This window comes from Arachis stenosperma, chromosome 4 (assembly GCF_014773155.1).
Source record: "Arachis stenosperma cultivar V10309 chromosome 4, arast.V10309.gnm1.PFL2, whole genome shotgun sequence".
Lineage (NCBI taxonomy): Eukaryota > Viridiplantae > Streptophyta > Magnoliopsida > Fabales > Fabaceae > Arachis > Arachis stenosperma.
This window is the reverse complement of record NC_080380.1, coordinates 78,712,211-78,740,048: the sequence shown is the minus strand read 5'-3', so window position 1 is coordinate 78,740,048 and position 27,838 is coordinate 78,712,211. Positions and strand designations below refer to the sequence as shown.

Here is a 27,838-nt window from a genome sequence, read left to right as displayed (position 1 = left end):
ACCACGAAGATTCTGATTAAAGAATCCAAGAGATATCTACCCAATCTAAGGTAGAACGGAGGTGATTGACGGTCACACGTTCATAGGTGAGAATGATGATGAGTGTCACGGATCATCACATTCATCAAGTTGAAGAACAAGTGATATCTTGGAACAAGAACAAGCTGAATTGAATAGAAGAACAATAGTAATTGCATTAATACTCGAGGTACAGCAGAGCTCCACACCTTAATCTATGGTGTGTAGAAACTCCACCGTTGAAAATACATAAGAACAAGGTCTAGGCATGGCCGAATGGCCAGCCTCCCAAAGAGGGTTCAATCATAAAAACATGATCAAAAGATGAAAAATACAATAGTAAAGGGTCTTATTTATAGGGAACTAGTAGCTTAAGAATTACAAAGGTGAGTAAAAGACATAAAAATCCACTTCCGGGCCCACTTGGTGTGTGCTTGGGCTGAGCATTGAAGCATTTTCGTGTAGAGACTCTTCTTGGAGTTAAACGCCAGCTTTTGTGCCAGTTTGGGCGTTTAACTCCCATTCCTGTGCCAGTTCCGGCGTTTAACGCCGGGCATTCTTGAGCTGATTTGGAACGCCGGTTTGGGCCATCAAATCTCGGGCAAAGTATGAACTATTATACATGCTGGAAAGCCCAGGATGTCTACTTTCCAACGCCGTTGAGAGCGCGCCAATTGGGTCTCTGTAGCTCCAGAAAATCCACTTCGAGTGCAGGGAGGTCAGAATCCAACAGCATCTGCAGTCCTTTTCAGTCTCTGAATCAGATTTTTGCTCAGGTCCCTCAATTTCAGCCAGAAAATACCTGAAATCACAGAAAAACACACAAACTCATAGTAAAGTCCAGAAAAGTGAATTTTAACTAAAAACTAATAAAAATATAATAAAAACTAACTAAAACATACTAAAAACATACTAAAAACAATGCCAAAAAGCGTATAAATTATCCGCTCATCACGCTCCAATTGCCTTAAGTCCCTACGCCACGTTAACTAAGTTAACGTGGCTCTTAACGTAGTGATGAAGCCATCTCCCAACGTTAGTGACAAAAGTGAGTGTCACTAACGTTGGTTCTTTAAATTCAACTCCACGTTAACTTTCACGTTAACAATCTTAACGTGAGAGTTAACGTAGGCAATACTAATGATCCAATGTTAGTGACAAAAGTAAGTGTCACTAACGTTGGCGTTGTTGATCCTCTTCCATGTTAGAGTTCACGTTAACTAAGTTAACGTGACTCTTAACGTGGGGCATTGCCTAGTTTCCCAACGTTAGTAGTGTTCACTTTTACCACTAACGTTGTGGAGAAAATTTTATTGGAGTTCATGTTTTTCGTTAACGTGGAGTCCTCTTTTTCTTCTACGTTAAGTACCACGTTAACTTAGTTAACGTGGTTCTTAACGTAAGCTATGAATGGCTTCACAGGCGTTATTGGTGATCACTTTTCTCATTAACGTTGCAAGCTCTTTGCCATCCCACGTTAGTAGTCACGTTAACTAAGTTAACGTGAATGCTAACGTGGTTCTTCCATGCTTCATTTTTCCTGAAATCAACCAATTAAAGTACATCAAAACTCTATCCAAAGTCATGAGATTATGCATCATCAAGTTATCATGCAATTCTGGCAAAAATCTCATGAAATCATGCAAAATTCACAATAGTTGCTTAGATGAAGGTGTAAGTGTATTTTCACCCAAAACTTGCCTTATTCACTTGGAATATGCATGAAACTATCCTAAAACAGTAAAGAAAAGGTCAGTAAAACTGGCCTAGATGCCCTGGCATCAGAACACCAAACTTAAAGCTTGCTTGTCCCTAAGCAAGTACTGAAGCATAAGAAAAATGAAATGAAAGAACAAGAAGATAAAATGGAAGTAGCATTCCTGGTTCATGGAGTTTCATGCATAGCAACTTAGGTTCTTTCCTTTTAGGTTTCAAGCCTTTATCAAATCCCTAGTCACTCTCTTGATTGCATCCCTTGAGGCTTCTTTCTTATTAATCCTTCTCTTTTTTTTTTTAAAGTTTATTTTTCTTTTTGCTAGGTGCTTTGTAAGAGGGCGACTCTTTATGATAAGCTTTCAGCCAACACCCCCAAACCAGTTGGTTTTAGGGTGCTAGGTGTTAAGACACCCCTAAGGACTTACTCTCTCAAGTCTCTTTCCCTCATACATACACACCACAGGCACATGGTTTATTATTCTTCTTTCTTGAGACCTTGGTGTCCAGCACCTCTTTGGGTTACTAAGTGCTCTGTAACAAGAGTTACTCTTGATAGTGGACTTTCAGCTGATAATCCTGGATTAGTTAATCCAAGTTACCAAGTGATAAGGCACCCCTAAGAGCTTATTCATCCAAGTATATCCTATGTACATAAAGACCACAGACACATGCCTCAATTTTGAAACCTTTGGTGCCTAGCATTGTTTCTTATTGTGTTCCCTTTCTTATTTTCACTTGTGTTACTCTTTTTTCTTTTCTTGTTAGGATCTTATTGGTTAGCTAGCCTCAAAGAATGTGTCTCAAACATAGGACTTAGGATGGATAGTTGCTTTCTTTCCTTTCTTGGTGAACCAACCTAGCTTACTAATCATCCTACCACAAACATTCAGAATGCACTTCACAAAATGGCTCTACTCTTGTTCTTCCCATAACATTTTCTTTTAGATAAACTTAGAGAGATAAGCATACAAGTAAGGAAGATGAAAGTGAGCATTCAAGACATTAGGCTCAGTAACATAGACCTAAGCAATGAAACTTAAATGCATAATTGAAAATCCTAAGCTACCATGGAAGCATGTTCTATTTCATACATGATTTTCCTTATTTAAAGCTTTGAAAAAAGAAGGTAAACTAAGAAGGAACTTCACCACCTTTCACTTGTTGGTCTGCTCATTCTCTGAGATTGATTAATTTCCTACAACACTATTGAAAGTTGCTTGTTCTCCAAGCACTTGAAAAAGGGTCAGTATGCCTGTGTGCTCGTGGGCTTCAGAACTTAACTTGGTGTATGAACACCAAACTTAGTTCTTTGCTTACTTGACAATTTGGATGCATGTAAGAACCTTGTGTGCTTTTTATTAAGAATAACTATGGGCTAAAAAGATAATCTATGTTTTAGAGGTTAAGCCTCTGTCAAGTAAGTTCTCTAATTGCTAGAGGAATGCTTCATCACCAAGGGTTGCACTGCACTCTTCGTCTGGAATTTTGGTGGAACACCAAACTTAGAGCCCTATATTCACCCTTGAATTGTTTTTGGGTGTGCAACACCAAACTTATCTCCTCACACTATAGAGAATTTAACTTGAAAAAAAAATTTATTGAAAGACTTATGAGAAAAGGATTACCTCAGGTTGGGTTGCCTCCCAACAAAGCACTTTTTTAGCATCGCTAGCTCGACGATTCTTCCCTTAGTTGAGGTTATACTTCTGTTGGGGAGTCTCCCCCATGCTGCCCAAGTAATGTTTGAGTCTTTGTCCATTCACAGTGAATCTTCTCTTTGAGCCTTCTTCCATTACTTCTATGTGTCCATAGGGTGAGACTTTTATGACTAGAAAGGGTCCGGACCATCTTGATTTGAGTTTCCCAGGAAAGAGTTTCAATCTAGAGTTGTAGAGAAGTACATGTTGCCCTTCTTCAAAACTTCTGGGTACCAAGTTGAGATCATGTCTCCTTTTTGCTTTTTCCTTATAGATCTTGGTGTTTTCATATGCTTGAGATCTGAATTCTTCTAATTCTTGAAGCTGCAGGACCCTTTTTTCACCAGCAGCGGTGCTATCTAGGTTCAGTGTTTTAAGGGCTCAGGAAGCCTTGTGTTCTAGCTCTAATGGCAAGTGACAAGCCTTACCATACACCAGTTGATATGGGGACATCCCAATTGGTGTTTTAAAGGCCGTCCTGTATGCCCAAAGGGCATCATCTAGCTTCTTTGCCCAATCCCTTGGTGTTGTGGCCGAATCTCCTTCTATTAATTATCCTATCAAGTACCATCAATGTCCTTTTTGATTCCCTATATACGAAAAGTAAATGCAATGGGTTAATTGAACTTTTGGTGGGAAAAAGTTTGAATTAATAAAATATTTCTTTTTCTTTTTCTTTTGTTTCTATATGACTAAATGTTTTCCATGAACATAAATCAATCAAACATTAAGCTTCCCATGCATGCACGTTGGTACACCAAACTTGTTTGTAATCACATGGTGTAACAAGTTTGGGGAATGAACTTTCCTCATAAGGTGTGTTCAAACCACACTTGGTGTGCTTTGAACACCAAACTTATCATGTACTGTAAGTTGCATGTAGAGGAGCTTTATGTTAGTCGTCAAAATTAATTTGAAATTCCATGGAAATTGCCTTATTGCTATTATTAGAAATTTAAGAAAGGAGTTATAGAGCATGGGTTGCCTCCCATGAAGCGCTTCTTTAACGCCATTAGCTTGACAGTATTCTCTTCTCAAGGTGGTTGGTGGTGTTTGAGATCCTCCCCTCTTGCAGTGTGTTTGCTACCAGTGGAATTGTTGAGAAGTTTGTCTCCTAGGGAGAAATCTTCTGTAGGTATCTTTCTACTTCTCCATCTCCTTGGAACTTTCTTCTTTGTTTCCATTGATGTTGTCTTGTTTTCTATGGATTCTTTCTCTAGGGGATTCTTGTTATTGATCTTGCATGACTCTGGTGGTTCTGGTTCCCCTTGGGTCACCTTTGAACGTGGTTCTTCTTGACTATATGGCTTCCCAACCAATGGGGTTTCCAATTGTGTTGTTTGTGCTTCCTCGTTTGGTTCCTCCATCAACTTATTGTCTTCATGATCTGCTTCTTGTGAGAGGTTGAAAACATTGAAAGTGAGCTGCTCATCATGTATTCTCAACACTAACTCTCCTCGTTCTACATCTATGAGTGCTCTAGCTGTGGCTAGGAAGGGTCTTCCCAGAATGATGGGGTAAATAGGATTCTCATCCATTTCCAGAACAACAAAATCTGTGGGAAGATAGTAGCTCCCAACCTTCACCAGCACATTTTCAACCACCCTTACTGCTTGTTTTTGAGTTTTGTCAGCCAATCTGATAATTACATCAGTAGGAGTTAGTTTATTGATTTGGAGCTTCTTCATGAGGGAGAGAGGCATTAGTTGATGCTTACTCCCAAGTCACAAAGCCCTTTGTCAATCATTGTTTCTCCTATGGCACAAGGAATGTGGAAACTCCTTGGATCCTCCTTCTTTGTGGGTGGCCCTATTTGAATGAGAGCACTACAATCTCTGTTCATCTTGATTGTTTGTTCACCTTTCAATGGACTTTTTCTGGCTAGTAGCTCCTTTATATATTTGATGTAGAAAGGCATCTGTTGGAGGGCTTTAATAAATGGTATATTTACATCTAGAGATGCAAACATATCAAGAAACCTTGAGTATATTCTCCCTGCTACACCACCTTTAAGCCTGTGGGGAAAAGGTGCATATGGGTTCAATACCTCCTTCTTCTTTAGCTCTTCTTTTGATGTAAGCTGAGTTGTGCAGCTTCCTTCCTCCTGGCTTTCCTTTTGGTTATTTTGGAGGTGTTCTACTCCATTCATACTCCCCTCATCACTTGTGGTTATTCTTTTGCATTCTTCCCATCTCACTTTCTTTGTTTCTCCTCTTGGATTCTTCTCTGTATCACTGGGGAATCCATCAGTGGGTTTGGGAATTTGTTGAGATAGGTACCCTACTTGGGACTCCAATCTCTTGATGTTTTCTCCTTGGTTCTTGATATTAGCTCGCACTTCTTCCTTAAACACTTTGTTGTCTTGGACTTCTCTGCATATGTTTTCAAGTAGAGCCTCAATCTTTGAAAGCCTATCATCTGTTAATGATGGTGGGTTGAGATTAGGTGGTTGAAAAGGTTGGTTAGATGGATGTTGGTAATATCTCTGTGAGGTGTTTTGATGAGTAGCATTGTTGTTGGAGTTGAAGTTGTGGTGTCTCTGATCTTGCCCTTGGTCTTGTTGATTTCCCCATCTAAAGTTGGGATGATTCCTCCATCCATAGTTGTAAGTTTTGGAGTATGGATCATGCACTTGTCTAGGTGAGTTTCCTACATAGTTGGCTTGCTCCCAGTCACCTTCTTCTCCTATGTTTACTCCTTCTTGAGCTGGTAATGAGATGATGGCTGCTGCAACTTGGTTCTCTTCCACCTTCTTGGTAAGATCTGCTAGCTGCTTGGTGATCATCTTGTTTTGGGCTAACAGTGCATCCATGTGGTTCAGCTCCATTACTCCTCTAGTGTTACTTCTTTCGGAAGCATAGAAGTAGTCATTCTCAGCAACTGTTTCAATGACATCTATGGCTTCTTCAATGGTTTTCTTCTTGTTTAAAGACCCTCCTGATGAATGATCCACAGCCTTCTTTGACTCATAGGAAAGACCTTCATAGAAGATGTGAAGTTGAACCCACTCATTAAACATCTCTGGTGGGCATCTCCTTGTTAAATCTTTGAATCTCTCCCATGCTTCATAAAGTGTCTCACCATCTTGTTATCTAAAAGTCTGCACCTCAGTTCTTAGCGTATTGATCCTTTGAGGAGGATAAAATCTTGCTAAAAACTTGTTCACCACTTCTTCCCAATTAGTTAAGCTTTCCTTTGGGAAGGATTCAAGCCATTTGGATGCCTTGTCCCTTAGTGAAAAAGGGAACAAGAGCAGCGTATAGACATCCGGGTGGACTCCATTGGACTTCATTGTGTCACAAATCCTCAAAAAGGTGGTCAAGTGTTGATTAGGATCTTCTTGAGCACCTCCTCCAAATGAACAATTATTCTGCACCAGGGTGATGAGCTGAGGTTTTAGCTCGAAATTGTTGGCATGTATGGTGGGCTTTTGAATGCTGCTTCCGTAGTTTCCTGGATTAGGATTGATATAGGATCCTAAGACCCTCCTTTCTTGCCCAGCCCGGTTTGCATGGCCTTCTCTGACATGATTATGGGCTTCTTCTTCATGATTGTTCTCCAAATTCTCTTCCATGTTGGGTTCAAAGTACTATTCCTCTTCCTCAGCACCAATAATCCTTTTTCCTCTTGCCTCCCTTTTTAGTCTCCAAAGGGTTCTTTCAAGTTCTGAATCAAAGGATGTTGAGACTCCTTCTCTTCTCCTTGTCATACAACAAATAGATTGCACACAGGAGGTATAGTGAAGATTATTCTTGTTAGAGTAATTGTTAGTGTGAGTGATGCAATTTATCAAACAGTTAGTGGGTTAGTGAGCTGAATTATGATCAACTAAGAAAAAGAGAACAGAAAATAGAGAGGGTATAGGGGATGAGGAAGAAATTAAAAATGAACTAAGGTAAATTGACTGAATAAAAAAAACAAATAACGAAAAAAATGCTCAATCTAGTGATCTTCTAACTTAATCATTGTTGATTCAAAATCAATCCCCGGCAATGGCGCCATAAACTTGATGCATGAAAACTTGTCTCTCAAAAAATTTCCCTTCGGCAAGTATACCGAATTGTTGTCAAGTAAAACTCACAAAAGAGTGAGGTCGAATCCCACAGCGATTGATTGGTCAAGCAACTTTAGTTAGAAGAATATGCTAGTTGAGCTAAACAGAATTGAGATTGAGATGCAGAAATTTAAATGACTAGAAAGTAAATAACAGAAATTAAAGTGCAGAATCTTAAATGGGGAGTTGGGGTAATGAGCAGGAAATTAAATGGCAGAAAGTAAATAGAATGGGTAAGATCAGAAATGGGGAGATCATTGGGTTTAGGAGATGTTGCATTCTCCGGATCAAGTTCATTCTCATCTCTTCCTCAATCAATTCATTCATTAATCTCCTTGGCAATCTTAAGTGATTGGATCCCAATTCCTTGGCAATCCAATCTCTCTAAGCTTGAACAATTGCCCAATTCCTTGATTTAATTGCTCATGGGAAGAGGTGAAAGTGTGGTCACTGATTATACCACATGTATTTCCAAATCAAAGTGTTGGGAGGATTAAATGTGACAATATCCATCCAAACCCCAAATTGGTCCAACATGAGAAAGCATTTCTAGCATGATTTCCTCATCCCTTTTCCAAGGTTCAAAGAAGATCCAATTATGGAGAGTTTCTTTTCCAAGATAACTAACCAATTGAATTAAGATCGAAAGCTTTCTAGTAAGATCAAGAGAAAAGAAAGAAGAAGAAGAATGAAAACTATAATTGATCCATCAAATTACAACAGAGCTCCCTAACCCAATGATAGGGGTTTAGTTGTTCATAGCTCTAGGAATGAAAAATGGCAGAAAAGAAGAATCCATCCTAGAAGTACAGAAGAGTAAATATGCAGAGAGTAGTTCCCAAAAGTGCTAAGCTTCTCTCTAGTTCAAAACTACTCCTATATATACTACTCCTCATGATCTTCTAGTGAGTTCTTCAAGTCTTGGATGTGGGCTCTGGACCTTGAGTTGAAGCAATTCTCATCTTTAGTGGGCCCAGCTTGCAGAGAAATATGAATTAGGCTTGGGCATTTAGTGAGATTAACGTTGAGTAACATTTTGGGTGCGAGGACGTTAGTGTCATTCACTTTTTCCACTAACATTCCACCCTTATATACCCACGTTAATTCCAACGTTAGTAATCTTAACGTGAATACTAACGTTTCTTACTCAATCCTTGGCCAACGTTAATGGGACTCACTTTTCCCATTAACATTGGCTTGTGCCCCTTTTCGCAAACGTTAATGGGAATCACTTTTCCCATTAACGTTGCTTGCCTCTTGCCCCTACGTTAGATCTCACGTTAGCTTGGCTAACGTAGCTCTTAACGTGGGTATCTATCACCTTCGAGAGCGTTAGTGACACTCACCTTTGTCACTAACGCTCCAATTGCCTTAAGTCCCAATGTTAGAACCCACGTTAACTAAGTTAACGTGGCTCTTAACGTAGTGATGAAGCCATCTCCCAACGTTAGTGACAAAAGTGAGTGTCACTAACGTTGGTTCTTTGAATTCAACTCCACGTTAACTTTCACGTTAACAATCTTAACGTGAGAGTTAACGTAGGCAATGCTAATGATCCAACGTTAGTGACAAAAGTGAGTGTACTAACGTTGGCATTGTTGATCCTCTTCCACGTTAGAGTTCATGTTAACTAAGTTAACGTGACTCTTAAGGTGGGGCATTGCCTAGTTTCCCAACGTTAGTGGTGTTCACTTTTACCACTAATGTTGAGGAGAAATGTTATTGGAGTTCATGTTTCTCGTTAACGTGGAGTCCCCTTTTTCTTCTACGTTAAGAACCACGTTAACTAAGTTAACGTGGTACTTAACGTAAGCTATGAATGGCTTCGCAGGCGTTATTGGTGATCACTTTTCTCATTAACGTTGCAAGCTCTTTGCCATCCCACGTTAGTAGTCACGTTAACTAAGTTAACATGAATGCTAACGTGGTTCTTCCATGCTTCATTTGTCCTGAAATCAAGCAATTAAAGTACATCAAAGCTCTAGCCAAAGTCATAAGATTGTGCATCATCAAGTTATCATGCAATTCTGGCAAAAATCTCATGAAATCATGCAAAATTCACAATAGTTGCTTAGATGAATGTGTAAGTGTATTTTCACCCAAAACTTGCCTTATTCACTAGGAAAATGCATGAAACTACCCTAAAACAGTAAAGAAAAGGTCAGTGAAACTGGCCTAGATGCCCTGGCATCACAACACACATCATTTAGGAAGATATCACAAGTAACCAAATACTCATGGAAAAAGAGCAAAAACAATATGGGAATAGGCCTATTGCAAATTACCAAATACCTACCACATATAGTTGATTTGACAATTCACAATAAAGCAAAAATAGAATTTCATCAGTCAACTATACCTAACACTACAGTTAACTTCAGTCCAATAGCACAAAGAAAATTATATAATTTATAATGAGCAAACCCTCTAAGAAGAAAATGATTTCACAGAAACACCAAGAGCACAAACATATGAGAGAACCATTGATTTACAAAAACAAGTAACAATCATCATGATTAAATCAGAAACCAAACAACTGAAAATTAAAGGATGGATCCAAAAAATAGTAACAATTAACACAAAAAATTGAAACTGGAGAAGAAATCGAGAAAGAGATTGAAAAGGAGGAGAATGGAACTATAGCCCACATATACCTCTTGAACGGCGGTGGCAACATCTGCAATCTAAAACGGAGAAATCAAGATGGAGATTGAGGTATGATCGACAGAGAGAGACAGAGCAACCTTGGAGAGAAGGAACAGATGCAATGAAGAGAAGAAGACCCTCATGGTGGGATCGAATAGAATCATAGAGATACCCATAGCTTCTGTGCATGTGGCCAAAACCAGGAGAGAAACTGAAACCTCAGCTGAGGATGCGGATGCGAGCATGGTAAGACGGATGGAGATTGGGTTAGGGATGAAGAAGATGGGGGTGAGGTCGAAACGTCTTTAGGGTTCCCAATGAATTGAAACTGATGAATTTGGTAAAACAAAATTAGAATAACTCACATTATCTCACTTTAATTATGTTTATGGTTGAATGGAGATGATTATATTAATAAAAACAAAATCCTATAACCAAGTGTTTTTAGACTCAGAGCAAAAAAAAATATCAATAATTTTAGATATTTAATTTTTTAATTTTATGCAAATTCAATGTATTAAAAAAATAATTTAAATTGATTTTTTTAAGAAATAAAAATTTAGTTCGTCTGTTAAAAAAATACGTTTTAACTAAAAAAAAAAAACAAAAAACAAAATCAATTGAGACCTGGATAAATTAACCAAATAATGTAAAAAGATGCCAAGAAAAAATTGATATATGACATTATAAAAAGTTACTACTAATAATATATTTATTACTTAAATATATATATTAGAAATAACAAAAATAAAATAAAATTGTATCGATATAGTCTAATTTAGATTAAAATCAAATTTTTTTTATGACAGATTAAAATCAAATTTGCATTGGTATCATTTGACTATTCTTTGTATAAAAAGATAAATATCTATTTTTTATTAATAAAATCATGATATTTTATTTTTATTGATATATTAACAATATAGTTTGTTTCAATTTATTTGGAAAAAACAATATTAGATTTAAAAAAGTAAATAATTATGTTTTTTTTAATAAATTTTAATACTTTCAAAATCACATAGTCAAGTAACTTTTTGATATTTGATAAACTAAGTGGATTTAAAAAATGGCTTTTAAAAAAAAAGGAATCAAAATAAAATATGAAAATATGAAACATCAATTTTATCCACTAAAAAAGAGGGTGTCATTAAAATGAGCAAAACAATTATGTGCTTATAGATTATGCCATATTTATATAAACCATTAGATTATATTACATAAAAATCAAAGGTTAATATAAAAGAAGAACATTGATAGACTCTAATAAATACATAACATATTAACGCATAATTAGCTACTTTAAATATGAATACTCTAATACAAAATCTTTTCTAATACAAAAAATTTGTATCACGTTCAAGAGTGAAAAAATATTAAACTCATCCAAAATTATTTTGAACCAAAATAAAATATTTATATGACACTAAAAAAAATTTACTACTAATAATATATATATTACTTAAATATATATAAGTTAGAAATAATAAAAATAAAATAAAATTGTATGGATAGAGTTTAATTTGGATTAAAATCAAATTTGCATTGGTATCATCTGACTATTCTTTGTATAAAAAGATAAATAACTATTTTTTTAATAAAATGATGATATTTTATTTTTATAGATATATTAACAATATAGTTTCTTTCAATTTATTTGGAAAAAACAATATTAGATTTAAAAAAGTAAATAATTAAGTTTTTTTTAATAAATTTTAATACTTTCAAAACTACATAGTCAAGTAACTTTTTGATAACTGATAAAATAAGTGGATTTAAAAAATGGTTTTTTAAACAAAAAAAGGAATCAAAATAAAATATGAAAATATGAAACATCAATTTTATCCACTAAAAAAGAGGATATCTTTAAAATGAGCACAACAATTATGTGCTTATAGATTATGCCATATTTATATAGATCATTAGATTATATTACATAGAAATCAAAGGTTAATATAAAAGAAGAACATTGATAAACTCTAATAAATACATAACATTTTAACTCATAATTAGCTACTTTAAATGTGAATACTCTAATGCAAAATCTTTTCTAATACAAAGAATTTGTATCACATTTAAGAGTGAAAAAATATTAAACTCATCCAAAATTATTTTGAATCAAAATAAAATATTTATATGACACTATAAAAAATTTACTACTAATAATGTATTTATTACTTAAATATATAAGTTAGAAATAACAAAAATAAAATAAAATTGTATGGATAGAGTCTAATTTGGATTAAAATCAAAATTTTTTATGATAGATTAAAATCAAATTTGCATTGGTATCATCTGACTATTCTTTGTATAAAAAGATAAATAACTATTTTTTATTAATAAAGTCATGATATTTTATTTTTATTGATATATTAACAATATAGTTTCTTTCAATTTATTTGGAAAAAATAATATTAGATTTAAAAAAGTAAATAATCAAGTTTTTTTAATAAATTTTAATACTTTCAAAACCACATAGTCAAGTAACTTTTTTATATCTGATAAAATAAGTGGATTTAAAAAATGGCTTTTTAAACAAAAAAAAAAGAATTAAAATAAAATATGAAAATAAGAAACATCAATTTTATCCACTGAAAAAGAGGGTATCTTTAAAATGAGCACAACAATTATGTGCTTATAGATTATGCCATATTTATATAGACCATTAGATTATATTACATAGAAATCAAATGTTAATATAAAAGAAGAACATTGATAGACTCTAATAAATACATAACATTTTAACTCATAATTAGCTACTTTAAATGTCAATACTCTAATACAAAATCTTTTCTAATACAAAGAATTTGTATTACATTTAAGAGTGAAAAATTATTTAACTCATCCAAAATTATTTTGAATCAAAATAAAATATTTATATGACACTATAAAAAATTTACTACTAATAATATATTTATTACATAAATATATATGTTAGAAATAACAAAAATAAAATAAAATTGTATGGATAGAGTCTAATTTAGATTAAAATAAAAAAATTTTATGATAGATTAAAATCAAATTTGCATTGGTATCATCTGACTATTCTTTGTATAAAAAGATAAATAACTATTTTTTACTAATAAAATCATGATATTTTATTTTTATTGATATATTAATAATATAGTTTCTTTCAATTTATTTGGATAAAACAATATTAGATTTAAAAAAGTAAATAATCAAGTTTTTTTAATAAATTTTAATACTTTCAAAACCACATAGTCAAGTAACTTTTTGATATCTGATAAAATAAGTGGATTTAAAAAATGGCTTTTTAAACAAAAAATAGAATCAAAATAAAATATGAAAATATGAAACATCAATTTTATCCACTGAAAAAGAGGGTATCTTTAAAATGAGCACAACAATTATGTGCTTATAGATTATGCCATATTTATATAGACAATTAGATTATATTACATAGAAATCAAAGGTTAATATAAAAGAAGAACATTGATAGACTCTAATAAATACATAACATTTTAACGCATAATTAGCTACTTTAAATATGAATACTCTAATACAAAATCTTTTCTAATACAAAGAATTGGTATCACATTTAAGAGTGAAAAAATATTAAACTCATCCAAAATTATTTTGAACTAAAATAAAATATTTAGAAGACATTATATAAAAGTTACTACTAATAATATATTTATTACTTAAATATATATGTTAGAAATAACAAAAAATAAAATAAAATTGTATGGATAGAGTCTAATTTAGATTAAAATTAAATTTTTTTATGACAGATTAAAATCAAATTTGCATTGGTATCATTTCACTATTCTTTGTATAAAAAGATAAATAAGTATTTTTTATTAATAAAATCATGATATTTTATTTTTATTGATATATTAACAATATAGTTTCTTTCAATTTATTTATAAAAAATAATATTAGATTTAAAAAAATAAATAATCATGTTTTTTTAATAAATTTTAATACTTTCAAAACCACATAGACCGAAACAAAACTATAAATTACACAGAAAACATTGCAAAGTATAACAAGAAACTACATTATATCTTATCAAAAACTTCCGTAAATACAACATTTTCAGTCCTGATAGGATCAACTAATCCTTCATCACAAAGTAAAATTTTAAGACCATTTCTATTCCTAACTCGGGAAAGAGCTACATAAAGTTGACCGTGACAAAACACAGGACGACGCAAGAATAAACCAACAGTTGATAATGTCTGACCCTGGCTTTTGTGTATTGTCATCGCAAACAACAGAGAAATCGGGAATTGACGGCGTTGGAATTTAAACAGTATAACCGTATCATTGGAAATCATATTCATTCTGGTGATAAAAACTCTATCCCTGACATTGCTACCAGACACAATATCCGCACCAATCACATTTCTCGCTAGATCTCGCACAATCGAGTCCCATTACACAAACCCCCATCTAGATCAATATTCCTTAATAAAATATTAGACACGCCTATTTTCAACTTCAACGAATGATTAGGTAGACCAGAACACCTAATCTGATTCAAGAATTCAACATTTATCCAATCAACATCAACATCAGAATAGACATCACTACCACATATCGAATCAGCACTGAGATAATTTTTCTCCTCACTAGGTAACAAATTAACTATATAATTTTTTATCTCTTCAACATTGTCGACAGTTGGAGCCAGAATTGCCCTATCCTGGAAGAAACTTGGATCACAAAAATTTTGACCCAAATTCGGATAGATTGTATTTACAATATCTTTCACTGAATTTTCCAAGACAGGAATGATTAGATCAGAAGGAATATCAACAAAAAGTTTATCATTGACCACTGTTCGACATTGACCTTCACCGATTTGAAGTATCCAATCTGAAAACGACCTTAACTCCTGAGAAGTTGATTGCTCCAATCCCATTGTTAACCTCATATTTTTCGTCAAACGCAAAACTTCACAATATTTTCAGAGGATAGAAGAATTTATCGAAGCCATGATAATCTCAGCACGAGAACCTTTCAGAATAACTGGCAAGACCTGCCTGAAATCACCACCGAGAATGACCACATTCCCACCAAAAGGTAAATCTTTATTCCTATCAGAGACCGAAACCATTATATCATGTAACGTCCTATCGACCGCTTCAAATGCTAATTTGTTAGTCATCGGTGCCTCATCCCAAATAATCAAGTCAGCCAATCGGACTACCTCGGCTTTTGCACTATCTTTCTTAATCCGACAAACAGTATCTTCAGTCAGCTCAACAGGAATATTGAACATAGAATGTGCCATCTTACCAACAGGTAACAACAGAGAAGCAATACCACTAGAAGCAATGTTTATAACAATCTTTTTCTCGGATCGCAATCTAGCCGACAAAACTCTGTACAAAAAAGTTTTTCCAGTGCCATCAAACCCGTACACAAACAAAAATCCGTGCCTCTTATTCGAAACGCAATCAATAATTTTATCGTAGACCACCCTCTGTTCTTCATTTAACTTTAAGACATTTGCATCGTGCTCATGAGTCAAAGAAACAGTATCATACTGCAACTCACGCAACAACATCAAGTTGCTAAATTGAGAGACTAAAGAGTCATTAGGAACTGGCATGCAAGCATAATTTCTCAATGATTTTCCATTACTCTGTAATAGTTTCTCAATCTCCAACAAACAAAACATTTGCAACTCGTCCGGACTCATCGTTAGATCTACGTTTACCGATAATTAATAAATATTAGCACCATAATATCATTTCTACACTTTCTGTGTGCATGTGTGCCTGCTTGTAACAAAATTCTTACCGGGATATTGCAGCTCATGCCTTCTGCGATAAAGAATATCATCTGATAGATAAGCCCAAGTTTGTTCCCAAATTGACAGAGGTCTTCCCATGGAACCAGATAGCAACAACATCACAAAAAGCCTCCTTAGCTGTGCAGCAGATGCTACCTCGGCGACTTCCTTAATAGCAGAAACATACTCCTTATCATCTATCAAGAATCCCATGGCGGAACATGCCTCTTGAAATATATCATAAGTAACACCATTCACGGTTCTTATACTTCGAAAACTGGTACAACCTCTCTGCACATTCAAAAGCATCCGCATATAGAAAAGTTCACCAGATGAGGGATGAGCAAAACTCAATCTTCCAATTGAGAATCCCCTCTGCCTCGGCTTCCACTCCCTACTGTTCGAACAATAGATAAATTTTCCTAGATATTCAACATATGTTAAAGACCGCCCATCCGAGAATCGCCTGTTGGCCATCATCCAACCCGTAAACATCGTCAGCAAATCTTTGTTGCGCAAATAAACATGAGTAGAGATATCAGCATCATCGAGTACAACATTTTGCTGGTTCGGCAAGTGAAAAGTCAACCTCTGTACTGATGGCCATCTATGATGAATATCATAAGCAAAAATTCTCCACATGGATTCAGACGGTGATAAATAACGACAATTATAATACTGTTTGATCTCATCAACCACCTGAGAAGATTCACCAACATGATATGTTTCTCCAATAGTTACAGTCACCCGATCCGGGCCCTTATTGATATACTTAAAAAGATACTTGATGACATTTGACTTGTTACAGAACTCAAGATTTATGTGAGCTTGATATTTCATTGACAACAGTGAATTATAGGGCACAACAAATCTGTTGTCAATATCAACATCATTGATCTTCACTGTCACACCCATATTACGACGTCTATATATCGGATAGCCATCCTCATCAAAGCTCGTTTGGTCAACGAATCTTTTCAGATAAAATTTTGAGCACTTACCATCTTTCATGCAAGGAGAACTCGGTCTAAGTCGACCGCATAGACCATGGATCATGTACTTGGTGACGACATTATAAAGAGCTGGAAATTTGAGGGAATTGGGTAGCTCGGCACAGATGAATTCATCAACAATTTCAACACTTTGTAAGTTGCTTTCCCCATTAAGCCATAGTAACATGTGTGCATGTGGTAGATCTCTTTTTTGGAACTCAATAGTATACATACCTAAAAAATACAAAAACATCAATAAGAAGCCAGACAACTACATGTCTGAGGACAACAGACAGAAATTGAAATGCCAAGCGAGAAGTAACATACCAGCACTAAGTGGACCAAAAAACACACCTTCCTTGAGATCGCTTAGTAGGCATTTCAACTTAGCATGAAAGACACGGCAAGAGATATCAGGACGATCAGCGATGGGAATTCGCTCTCGCTCTGTGAATAATTGAAATTCAGGCCAATTTGGATTACACGTAATAGTGAGGAACAAATCTGGATAGTTGATGAGCGGATAATTTATACGCTTTTTGGCATTGTTTTTAGTATGTTTTTAGTATATTTTAGTTAGTTTTTATTACATTTTTATTATTTTTTAGTTAAAATTCACTTTTCTGGGCTTTACTATGAGTTTGTGTGTTTTTCTGTGATTTCAGGTATTTTCTGGCTGAAATTGAGGGACCTGAGCAAAAATTTTATTTAGAGGCTGAAAAGAACTGCAGATGCTGTTGGATTCTAACCTCCCTGCACTCGAAGTGGATTCTCTTGAGCTACAGAAGCCCAATTGGCGCGCTCTCAATTGCGTTGGAAAGTAGACATCCTGGGCTTTCCAGCAATGTATAATAGTCCATACTTTGCCCGAGATTTGATGGCCCAAACTGGCGTTGCAAATCAGCTTTAGAATTCCCGGCGTTTAACGCCGGAACTGGCACAAAAATTGGAGTTAAACGCCCAAACTAGAAAAAAAGCTGGCGTTTAACTCCAGAAAAAGTCTCTACACATGAAAGCTTCAATGCTCAGCCCAAGCACACACTAAGTGGACCCCAGAAGTGGATTTTTACGTCTTTTACTCATTTCTGTATGCCCTAGGTTACTAGTTCACTATTAATAGGACCTTTTGATATTGTACCGGTACCTCATGACACTTTACACGTTTCTCATTGTATCTTCTACAGCATGAGTCTCTAAACCCCATGGTTGGGGGTGAGGAGCTCTGTTGTGTCTTGATGGATTAATGCAATCACTACCATTTTTCATTCAATCACGCTTGCTTCTATTCTAAGATATCACTTGTTCCTAAACCTGATGAATGTGATGACCTGTGACACTCATCATCATTCTCACCTATGAACGTGTGCCTGACAACCACCTCCATTCTACCTTAGATTGAGTAGATATCTCTTGGATTCCTTAATCAAAATCTTCGTGGTATAAGCTAGAATTGATGGCGGCATTCAAGAGAATCCGGAAGGTCTAAACCTTGTCTGTGGTATTTTGAGTAGGATTCAAGGATTGAATGATTGTGATGAGCTTCAAATTCCTGAAGGCTGGGCGTTAGTGACAGACGCAAAAGAATCACTGGATTCTATTCCAACCTGATTGAGAACCGACAGATGATTAGCCGTGCTGTGACAGAGCGCGTCGAACATTTTCACTGAGAGGATGGGAGGTAGCCATTGACAACGGTGAAACCCTACATACAGCTTGCCATGGAAGGAGTCTTGCGTGCTTGAAGAAGAAGACAGTAGGAAAGCAGAGATTCAGAAGATAGAGCATCTCCAAAACCTCAACCTGTTCTCCATTACTGTAAAACAAGTACTTATTTCATGTTCTTTTACTTTTTACAATCAACCCTGATAATTATTGATATCCTGACTAAGAGTTACAAGATAACCATAGCTTTCTTCAAGCCGACAATCTCTGTGGGATCGACCCTTACTCACGTAAGGTATTACTTGGACGACCCAATGCACTTGCTGGTTAGTTGTGCGGAATTGCAAAAGTGTGATTGCAATTTCGTGCACCAAGTTTTTTGGCACCGTTGCCGGGGATTGTTCGAGTTTGGACAACTGACGGTTTATCTTGTTGCTTAGATTAGGACTGTTTTATTTTTGTTGGTTTAGAGTCTTTTATTTGATTTTAGTTTCATATTTTAAGTTTGGTGTCTTCCTTGTGTTTTCCTTTAAGTTTTCGAAAATTTGTGTTTGATTTTCTAAAAATTTTAAGTTTGGTGTCTTTTGTGCTTTTATTCACTTAAAAATTTTTCAAAAATTTGTTCTTGGTGTTCATCTTGATCTTCAAAGTGTTCTTGGTGTTCATCTTGACATTCAAAGTTTTCTTGTTTGTTCTCTTTGTTTTGATCTAAAATTTCTAAGTTTAGTGTCGATTTGTTGTTTTTCTCTTCCCTCATTAATTTTTAAAAAAAAATCAAAAAAATATCCTTTCCTTATTTTACTCATAATTTTCGAAATTTTGCATTAATTTAGTCAGAGATTTTCAAAATCATATCTTTTTTTAGTCAAGTCAAAATTCTAATTCCAAAAATTGATCTTTTCAAATCTTTTTCAAAAATCAAATCTTTTTAATTTCTTCAATCATATCTTTTTCAAAATAATTTTCAATCATATCTTTTTAATTGCTAATTCCAAAATCTTTTTAATTAATTAATTAATTTAGTTTTCAATTTGCTTTGATTTTATTTTCTTTTAGTTTTCGAATTTTTATTTTATTTTCCATTTATTTTATTCTATTATTTTCGGTCACATTTAATAAAAAAAATTTAAAAATAAAATAATATCCGCATCATCTCCCTTTCTCCATCATGGACCTAAGTGGAATTGAGCAGTCCAGAAGGACTCTGGGGTCATATGCTAATCCCATTACAGCTGCATATGGGAGTAGCATCTGTATACCTCCCATTAAAGCAAGGAGCTTTGAGCTAAATCCTCAACTCATTATCATGGTGCAGCAAATTGCCAGTATTCCGGTCTTCCACAGGAAGAACCTACTGAGTTTTTGGCACAATTCTTACAAATTGCTGACACAGTACATGATAAAGAGGTGGATCAGGATGTCTACAGATTATTACTGTTTCCATTTGCTGTAAAAGATCAAGCTAAGAGGTGGTTGAATAACCAACCCACAGCAAGCATAAAAACATGGAGACAGTTATTAGACAAATTCCTGAATCAATTTTACCCTCCAAAAAGAATGACACAGCTAAGGCTGGACATCCAAGGCTTTAAACAAGAGGATAACGAATCCCTTTATAATGCCTGGGAGAGGTATAGAGGTATGCTAAGAAAATTCCACTCTGAAATATTTTCAGAGTGGGTACAGTTAGACATCTTCTACTATGGGCTTACAGAAAAAGCTCAGATGTCTCTAGACCACTCAGCTGGTGGATCTATACATATGAGGAAGACGATTGAAGAGGCTCAAGAACTCATAGATACTGTTGCTAGAAATCAACAATTGTACTCTAGCAGTGAGCCCTCTACAAAAGAAGAAGCTATGGCAGTAGCTACTGATCCTAATCCTCAAGAATAGATTGTTGAGCTTAATCAGCAATTACTCCTGATAACAAAACAGTTGGCAGAATTTAAAGAAATGCTCCAAGAAACTAAAATTGCCAACAAGAACATAGAATCACAGTTGAATCAAACAAAACAGCAGTTATCTAAACAGATAACAGAAGAATGCCAAGCAGTTTAACTGAGTAGTGGGAAGACATTGAATAACACTGCTCAAAGTAGCAAAAAGCCAAGAAAGGAACAGTTGATAGAGGATAATCAAACCACGGCTCAAAATCCCTCTGAGGACAGTAAGAGCCCAGAGAGGAATACTCCTGGCGTTCAAACGCCAGAAAGGGGGGAAAAGCTGGCGTTAAACGCCCATTCCTTGCCCAATTCTGGCGTTCAAACGCTAGAAAAGGGGGAAAAGTCGGCGTTAAACACCCATTCCTCACCCAATCCTGTCGTTCAAACGCCAATGAGGAATCAGACACCTGAGAGTGCTGATAGTAACCCCTCTAAAAAGGCTTCTCCAACCACCTCTGTAAGGAATAAACCTGCAGCAACTAAGGTTGAAGAGTATAAAGGCAAGATGCCTTATCCTCAGAAACTCCGCCAAGCGGAACAGGATAAGCAATTTGCCCGCTTTGCAGACTATCTAAGGACTCTTGAAATAAAGATTCCGTTTGCAGAGGCACTTGAGCAAATACCTTCTTATTTTAAGTTCATGAAAGAGATCTTAAGTCATAAGAAGGATTGGAGAGAAACTGAAAAAGTGTTTCTCACTGAAGAATGCAGTGCAGTCATTCTGAAAAGCTTACCAGAGAAGCTTCAAGATCCAGGGAGCTTTATGATACCATGCACATTAGAGGGTACTTGTACCAAGAAAGCTCTATGTGATCTTGGGGCAAGTATCAACCTAATACCTGCATCCACTATCAGAAAGCTTGGCTTGACTAAAGAAGTCAAACCAACCCGAATATGCCTCCAACTTGCTGATGGCTCCATTAAATATCCATCAGGCATAATTAAGGACATGATTGTCAAGGTTAGGCCATTTGCCTTTTCCACTGACTTTGTAGTGCTGGAAATGGAGGAGCACAAGAGTGCAACTCTCATTCTAGGAAGACCTTTCCTAGCAACTGGACGAACCCTCATTGACGTTCAAAAAGGGGAATTAACCCTGGGAGTCAACGAGGATGAGTTCAAGTTGAATGTTGTCAAAGCTATGCAGCATCCAGACACATCAAATGACTGCATGAGCGCTGATATTATTGACTCTTTGGTGGAGGAGGTCAATATAACTGAAAGTCTCGAATCAGAGCTAGAGGACATCTTTAAAGATGTTCAGCCTGATCTGGAGGAACTAAAGGAAATAAAAGAAATTTTGAAAATTCCTCAAGAAGAAGATAAGCCTCCTAAACTCAAGCTCAAGCCACTACCACCATCCCTGAAATATGCATTTCTGGGAGAAGGTGACACTTTTCCAGTGATCATAAGCTCTGCTTTGAATCCACAGGAAGAGGAAGCACTAATTTAAGTGCTAAGGACACACAAGACAGCTCTTGGGTGGTCCATAAGTGATCTTAAGGGCATTAGCCCAGCAAGATGCATGCACAATATCTTATTGGAGGATGATGCTAAGCCAGTGGTTCAACCACAGAGACGGCTAAATCCAGCCATGAAGGAGGTGGTGCAGAAAGAGGTCACTAAGTTACTAGAGGCTGGGATTATTTATCCTATTTCAGATAGCCCCTGGGTGAGCCCTATCCATGTTGTCCCCAAGAAGGGAGGCATGACAGTGGTTCATAATGAAAAGAACGAACTGGTTCCTACAAGAACAGTTACAGGGTGGCGCATGTGTATTGACTACAGAAGGCTCAATACAGTCACCAGAAAGGATCATTTTCCTTTACCATTCATAGACCAGATACTAGAGAGACTAGCAGGTCATGAATACTACTACTTTTTGGATGGCTATTCAGGTTACAACCAAATTGCAGTAGATCCTCAGGACCAAGAGAAAACAGCATTCACATGTCCTTCTGGAGTATTTGCCTACAAAAGGATGCCTTTTAGTCTATGCAATGCACCTGCAACCTTTCAGAGGTGCATGCTCTCTATCTTTTCTGATATGGTAGAGAAGCTCCTGAAAGTCTTCATAGATGACTTCTCAGTATTTGGAGACTCATTCAGCTCCTGTCTTGATCATTTAGCACTTGTCCTGAAAAGGTGCCAAGAGACTAACCTGGTCTTAAACTGGGAAAAATGTCACTTTATGGTGACTGAAGGAATTGTCCTTGGGCACAAAATTTCAAACAAGGGAATAGAGGTGGATCAAGCTAAGGTGGAGGTAATTGAAAAATTACCACCACCTGCCAATGTTAAAGCAATCAGAAGCTTTCTGGGGCATGCAGAATTCTACAGAAGGTTTATAAAGGATTTTTCAAAAATTGCAAAACCTCTGAATAATCTGCTAGCTACAGACACGCCATTTATCTTTGATAAGGAGTGTCTGCAGGCGTTTGACCTTCTGAAAGCTAAGCTGGTCACAGCACCAGTCATCTCTGTACCAGACTGGACACTGCCATTTGAACTAATGTGTGATGCCAGTGACCATGCCATTGGTGCAGTATTGGGACAAAGGCATAACAAGCTTCTGCACGTCATTTATTATGGCAGCCGTATTCTAAATGATGCACAGAAGAACTATACAACCACAGAAAAAGAGTTACTTGCAGTGGTTTATGCCATTGACAAGTTCAGATCCTATTTAGTAGGATCAAAAGTGATTGTGTACACTGATCATGCTGCTCTTAAATATCTACTCACAAAGCAGGATTCAAAACCCAGGCTCATAAGATGGGTGTTGCTTCTGCAAAAGTTTGATATAGAAATAAGAGACAGAAAAGGGACAGAAAACCAGGTAGCTGATCACTTGTCCCGGATAGAACCAGTAGCTGGGGCGTCCCTCCCCTCTACTGAGATCTCTGAAACCTTTTCGGATGAGCAATTGTTTGCTATTCAGGAAGCTCCATGGCTTGTAGACATTGCAAACCATAAGACTCAAGGTTCTCCTTCTACCACCATGGAGAGGAAGCATGAAGAGCTTCTCTCAAAATAGAGTCAAACAGAGCCCCCACAGTCAAACTCTAAGTTTGGTGTTGGGAGACCACAACCAAATTCTAAGTTTGGTGTTGAACCCCCACATTCAAACTCTAAGTTTGGTGTTGGGAGGTTTCAACATTGCTCTGAACATCTGTGAGGCTCCATGAGAGCCCACTGTCAAGCTACTGACATTAAAGAAGCGCTTGTTGGGAGGCAACCCAATGTTATATTTATCTATTCTCCTTTGTTATTTTATGTTTTCTATAGGTTGATGATCATGGGAAGTCACAAAAACAATTGAAAAAGCAAAAACAGAATGAAAAACAGAAAGAAAAATAGCACACCCTGGAGGAAAACTTGCTGGCGTTTAAACGCCAGTAAGGGCAGCAAATGGGCGTTTAACGCCCAGTCTGGCACTATTCTGGGCGTTTAACGCCAGAAAGGGGCACCAGACCGGCGTTAAACGCCAGGAAGGGGCAAAAAGCTGGCGTTAAATGCCAGAAATGAGCACTAGCCCGGCGTTTAATGCCAGAATTGGCATAAAGAGCATTTTTGCTCGCCACTTGGTGCAGGGATGAATTTTCCTTGACACCTCAGGATCTGTGGACCCCACAGGATCCCTACCTACCCCACCACTCTCTCTCCTTTTTATTCTATTGCTCGAGGACGAGCAAACCTTCTAAGTTTGGTGTGGTAAAAGCGTTGCTTTTCCATAACCATTGATGGCACCTAAGGCCGAAGAAACCTCTAGGAAAGGGAAGGCAGTTGCTTCCAACTCCGAGTCATAAGAAATGGAGAGATTCATCTCAAAAGCCCATCACTAGAAAGAGGATGGAGCAAACAAGAGAGCCCACTCATGGATTTCAACAAAAGCAACCATTATCCTCCATGAGATCAGAGAGGAGCAACAAAGGCAAGGAAGAGACATTGAGGAGCTCAAGCACTCCATAGGATCTTCAAGAAGGAGAACTAGCCGTCATCACTAAGGTGGACCCATTCTTTAATTTCCTTGTTCTTATTATTCTGTTTTTCGATTTCTATGCTTGATGTTCTATCTATGTTTGTGTCTTCACTACATGATCATTAGTATCTAAGTGTCTATTCCTTAAAGCTATGAATGTCCTATGAATCCATCACCTCTCTTAAATGAAAAATGCTTTAATCACAAAAGAACAAGAAGTATAGGATTTCGAATTCATCTTTGAAACTAGTTGAATTAGTTTGATGTGGTGACAATACTTTTTGTTTTCTGAATGAATGCTTGAACAGTGCATATGTCTTTTGAATTTGTTGATTAAAGAATGTTAAACTTGTTGGCTCTTGAAAGAATAATGGAAAAGGAGAAATGTTATTGAGGATCTGAAAAATCATCAAATTAATTCTTGAAGCAAGAAAAAGCAGTGAAAAAAAAAGAGAGAGAAGAAGAAAAAGCAAGCAGAAAAAGCCAATAGCCCTTTAAACCAAAAGGCAAGGGTAAAAATAAAGAAAAATATCCAAAGCAAAAAGAGTGTGCTTAAGAACCCTGGACACCTCTAATTGGGGACTCTAGCAAAGCTGAGTCACAATCTGAAAAGGTTCACCCAGTTATGTGTCTGTGGCTTGTATGTATCCGGTGGTAATACTGGAAAACAGAGTGCTTTGGGCCATAGCCAAGACTCATAAAGTAGCTGTGTTCAAGAATCAACATACTTAACTAGGAGAGTCAATAACACTATCTGAATTCTGAATTCCTATAGATGCCAATCATTCTAAACCTCAAAGGATAAAGCGAGATGCCAAAACTGTTCAGAGGCAAAAAGCTACTAGTCCCGCTCATCTAATTGGAGCTAAGTTTCATTGATAGTTTGGAGTTTATAGTATATTCTCTTCTTTTTATCCTATTTGATTTTCAGTTGCTTGGGGACAAGCAACAATTTAAGTTTGGTGTTGTGATGAGCGGATAATTTATACGCTTTTTGGCATTATTTTTAGTATGTTTTTAGTATATTTTAGTTAGTTTTTATTACATTTTTATTATTTTTTAGTTAAAATTCACTTTTCTGGGCTTTACTATGAGTTTGTGTATTTTTCTGTGATTTCAGGTATTTTTCTGGCTGAAATTGAGGGACTTGAGCAAAAATCTGATTTAGAGGCTGAAAAGGACTGCAGATGCTATTGGATTCTAACCTCTCTGCACTCGAAGTAGATTCTCTGGAGCTACAGAAGCCCAATTGGCGCGCTCTCAATTGCGTTGGAAAGTAGACATCCTGGGCTTTCCAGCAATGTATAATAGTCCATACTTTGCCCGAGATTTGATGGCCCAAACTGGCGTTGCAAATCAGCTTCAGAATTCCCGGCGTTTAACGCCGGAACTGGCACAAAAATTGGAGTTAAACGCCCAAACTGGCATAAAAGCTGGCGTTTAACTCCAGAAAAAGTCTCTACACTTGAAAGCTTCAATGCTCAGCCCAAGCACACACTAAGTGGACCCCATAAGTGGATTTTTACGTCATTTACTCATTTTTGTATACCCTAGGTTACTAGTTCACTATTAATAGGACCTTTTGATATTGTACCGGTACCTCATGACACTTTACACGTTTCTCATTGTATCTTCTACAGCATGAGTCTCTAAACCCCATGGTTGGGGGTGAGGAGCTCTGCTGTGTCTTGATGGATTAATGCAATTACTACTGTTTTTCATTCAATCACGCTTGCTTCTATTCTAAGATATCACTTGTTCCTAAACCTGATGAATGTGATGATCTGTGACACTCATCATCATTCTCACCTATGAACGTGTGCCTGACAACCACCTCTGTTCTACCTTATATTGAGTAGATATCTCTTGGATTCCTTAATCAGAATCTTCGTGGTATAAGCTAGAATTGATGGCGGCATTCAAGAGAATCCGGAAGGTCTAAACCTTGTCTGTGGTATTCTGAGTAGGATTCAAGGATTGAATGACTACGACGAGCTTCAAACTCCTGAAGGCTGGGCGTTAGTGACAGACGCAAAAGAATCACTGGATTCTATTCCAACCTGATTGAGAACCGACAGATGATTAGCCGTGCTGTGACAGAGCGCGTTGAACATTTTCACTGAGAGGATGGGAGGTAGCCATTGACAACGGTGAAACCCTACATACAGCTTACCATGGAAGGAGTCTTGCGTGCTTGAAGAAGAAGACAGTAGGAAAGCAGAGATTCAGAAGATAGAGCATCTCCAAAACCTCAACCTGTTCTCCATTACTGTAAAACAAGTACTTATTTCATGTTCTTTTACTTTTTACAATCAACCCTGATAATTATTGATATCCTGAGTAAGAGTTACAAGATAACCATAGCTTGCTTCAAGCCGACAATCTCCGTGGGATCGACCCTTACTCACGTAAGGTATTACTTGGACGACCCAGTGCACTTGCTGGTTAGTTGTGCGGAATTGCAAAAGTGTGATTGCAATTTCGTGTACCAATAGTCAAAATGTTTACAGATTGCCATCGCATCCTGACATCGGTTAAACATATAACGTCTACCACCAGTGAAGGAAGAAGGCAAGATGACTCGTGTCCCAATTGAAGAAGCTTCGTCATCACCACGATGCATAGCCTCCTCTATTCCTTGAAGCACTTCTCCTCTAATTGTACTTTGCTTCATTCTAATCTCATACAACCTTTGGGACTCAATCATGGTGAAACAATCAACAACAAATTGTTGAAATAATCACCTACACTTGTGAACAATTCCATCTTCTTGCTCCCTAATCTATAGACAAAAATATATGAATTCCCTGAGAGAAACCCTTGTTCTCCTTCCAGGGACATATCCATCAACTTGACTTCGATAAGGAATATTCAACTGGTAACCATCCTCGCCATATGGAAACAACAACGGATACTGTAAGGGCCAATACAGAGCATGAGTTTCATAGATACGCTGTAACTGACTAGCAGTAGATCGAACAATAATGTCACGACCATGATCCGACGAATCAAAATCTCCAATATCAAAGTAGCAACTTCATCACAAGAGGGAGAATTGTAAGTTCTTCGATCAACCTTCCTATGGGAATACAACTTCAAAGAGAAGATCTCAGACGGATGACAATGATAGAATTCTCTGACTCTTCGAAATGATTGTGCTATGACATTATGAGTATCAATCATTTGCAACAACTTAGTTATCAATTCTCTATCTATCTCAGATGTTTGCCTAAAAGAAATATACATTAACCACAAAAATATATTTAGAAACCACACAGAATATAATTATCATATATTTTGATACATCATTATTAGTAAAAAATGATCAATAACGCATTATAACAGGAACAAAACACAATATAAC

General features: G+C 36.4%; 2 protein-coding genes and 1 non-coding gene across 3 annotated transcripts; 1 reads left to right on the top strand and 2 right to left on the bottom strand.

Moving 5' to 3' along the window:
* Positions 1-6,444: 6,444 nt before the first annotated feature.
* Positions 6,445-6,552, top strand: LOC130977765 (small nucleolar RNA R71). Its single transcript, XR_009085442.1, has one exon. It is a non-coding gene; the product is annotated as a small nucleolar RNA R71 (small nucleolar RNA).
* A 7,951-nt stretch (positions 6,553-14,503) lies between these two features.
* Positions 14,504-15,016, bottom strand: LOC130975125 (uncharacterized). Its single transcript, XM_057899955.1, has one exon. It carries the CDS (start codon positions 15,014-15,016, stop codon positions 14,504-14,506), a length of 513 nt encoding a protein of 170 aa, XP_057755938.1.
* A 45-nt stretch (positions 15,017-15,061) lies between these two features.
* LOC130975124 (uncharacterized) lies at positions 15,062-27,084 on the bottom strand. Its single transcript, XM_057899954.1, has 4 exons — positions 26,964-27,084; positions 17,212-17,331; positions 15,901-17,118; positions 15,062-15,807 (listed from the first exon to the last, which is right to left on the bottom strand). The coding sequence occupies exons 1-4, from the start codon at positions 27,082-27,084 to the stop codon at positions 15,062-15,064; spliced, it is 2,205 nt and encodes a 734-aa protein (XP_057755937.1).
* Positions 27,085-27,838: the final 754 nt, after the last annotated feature.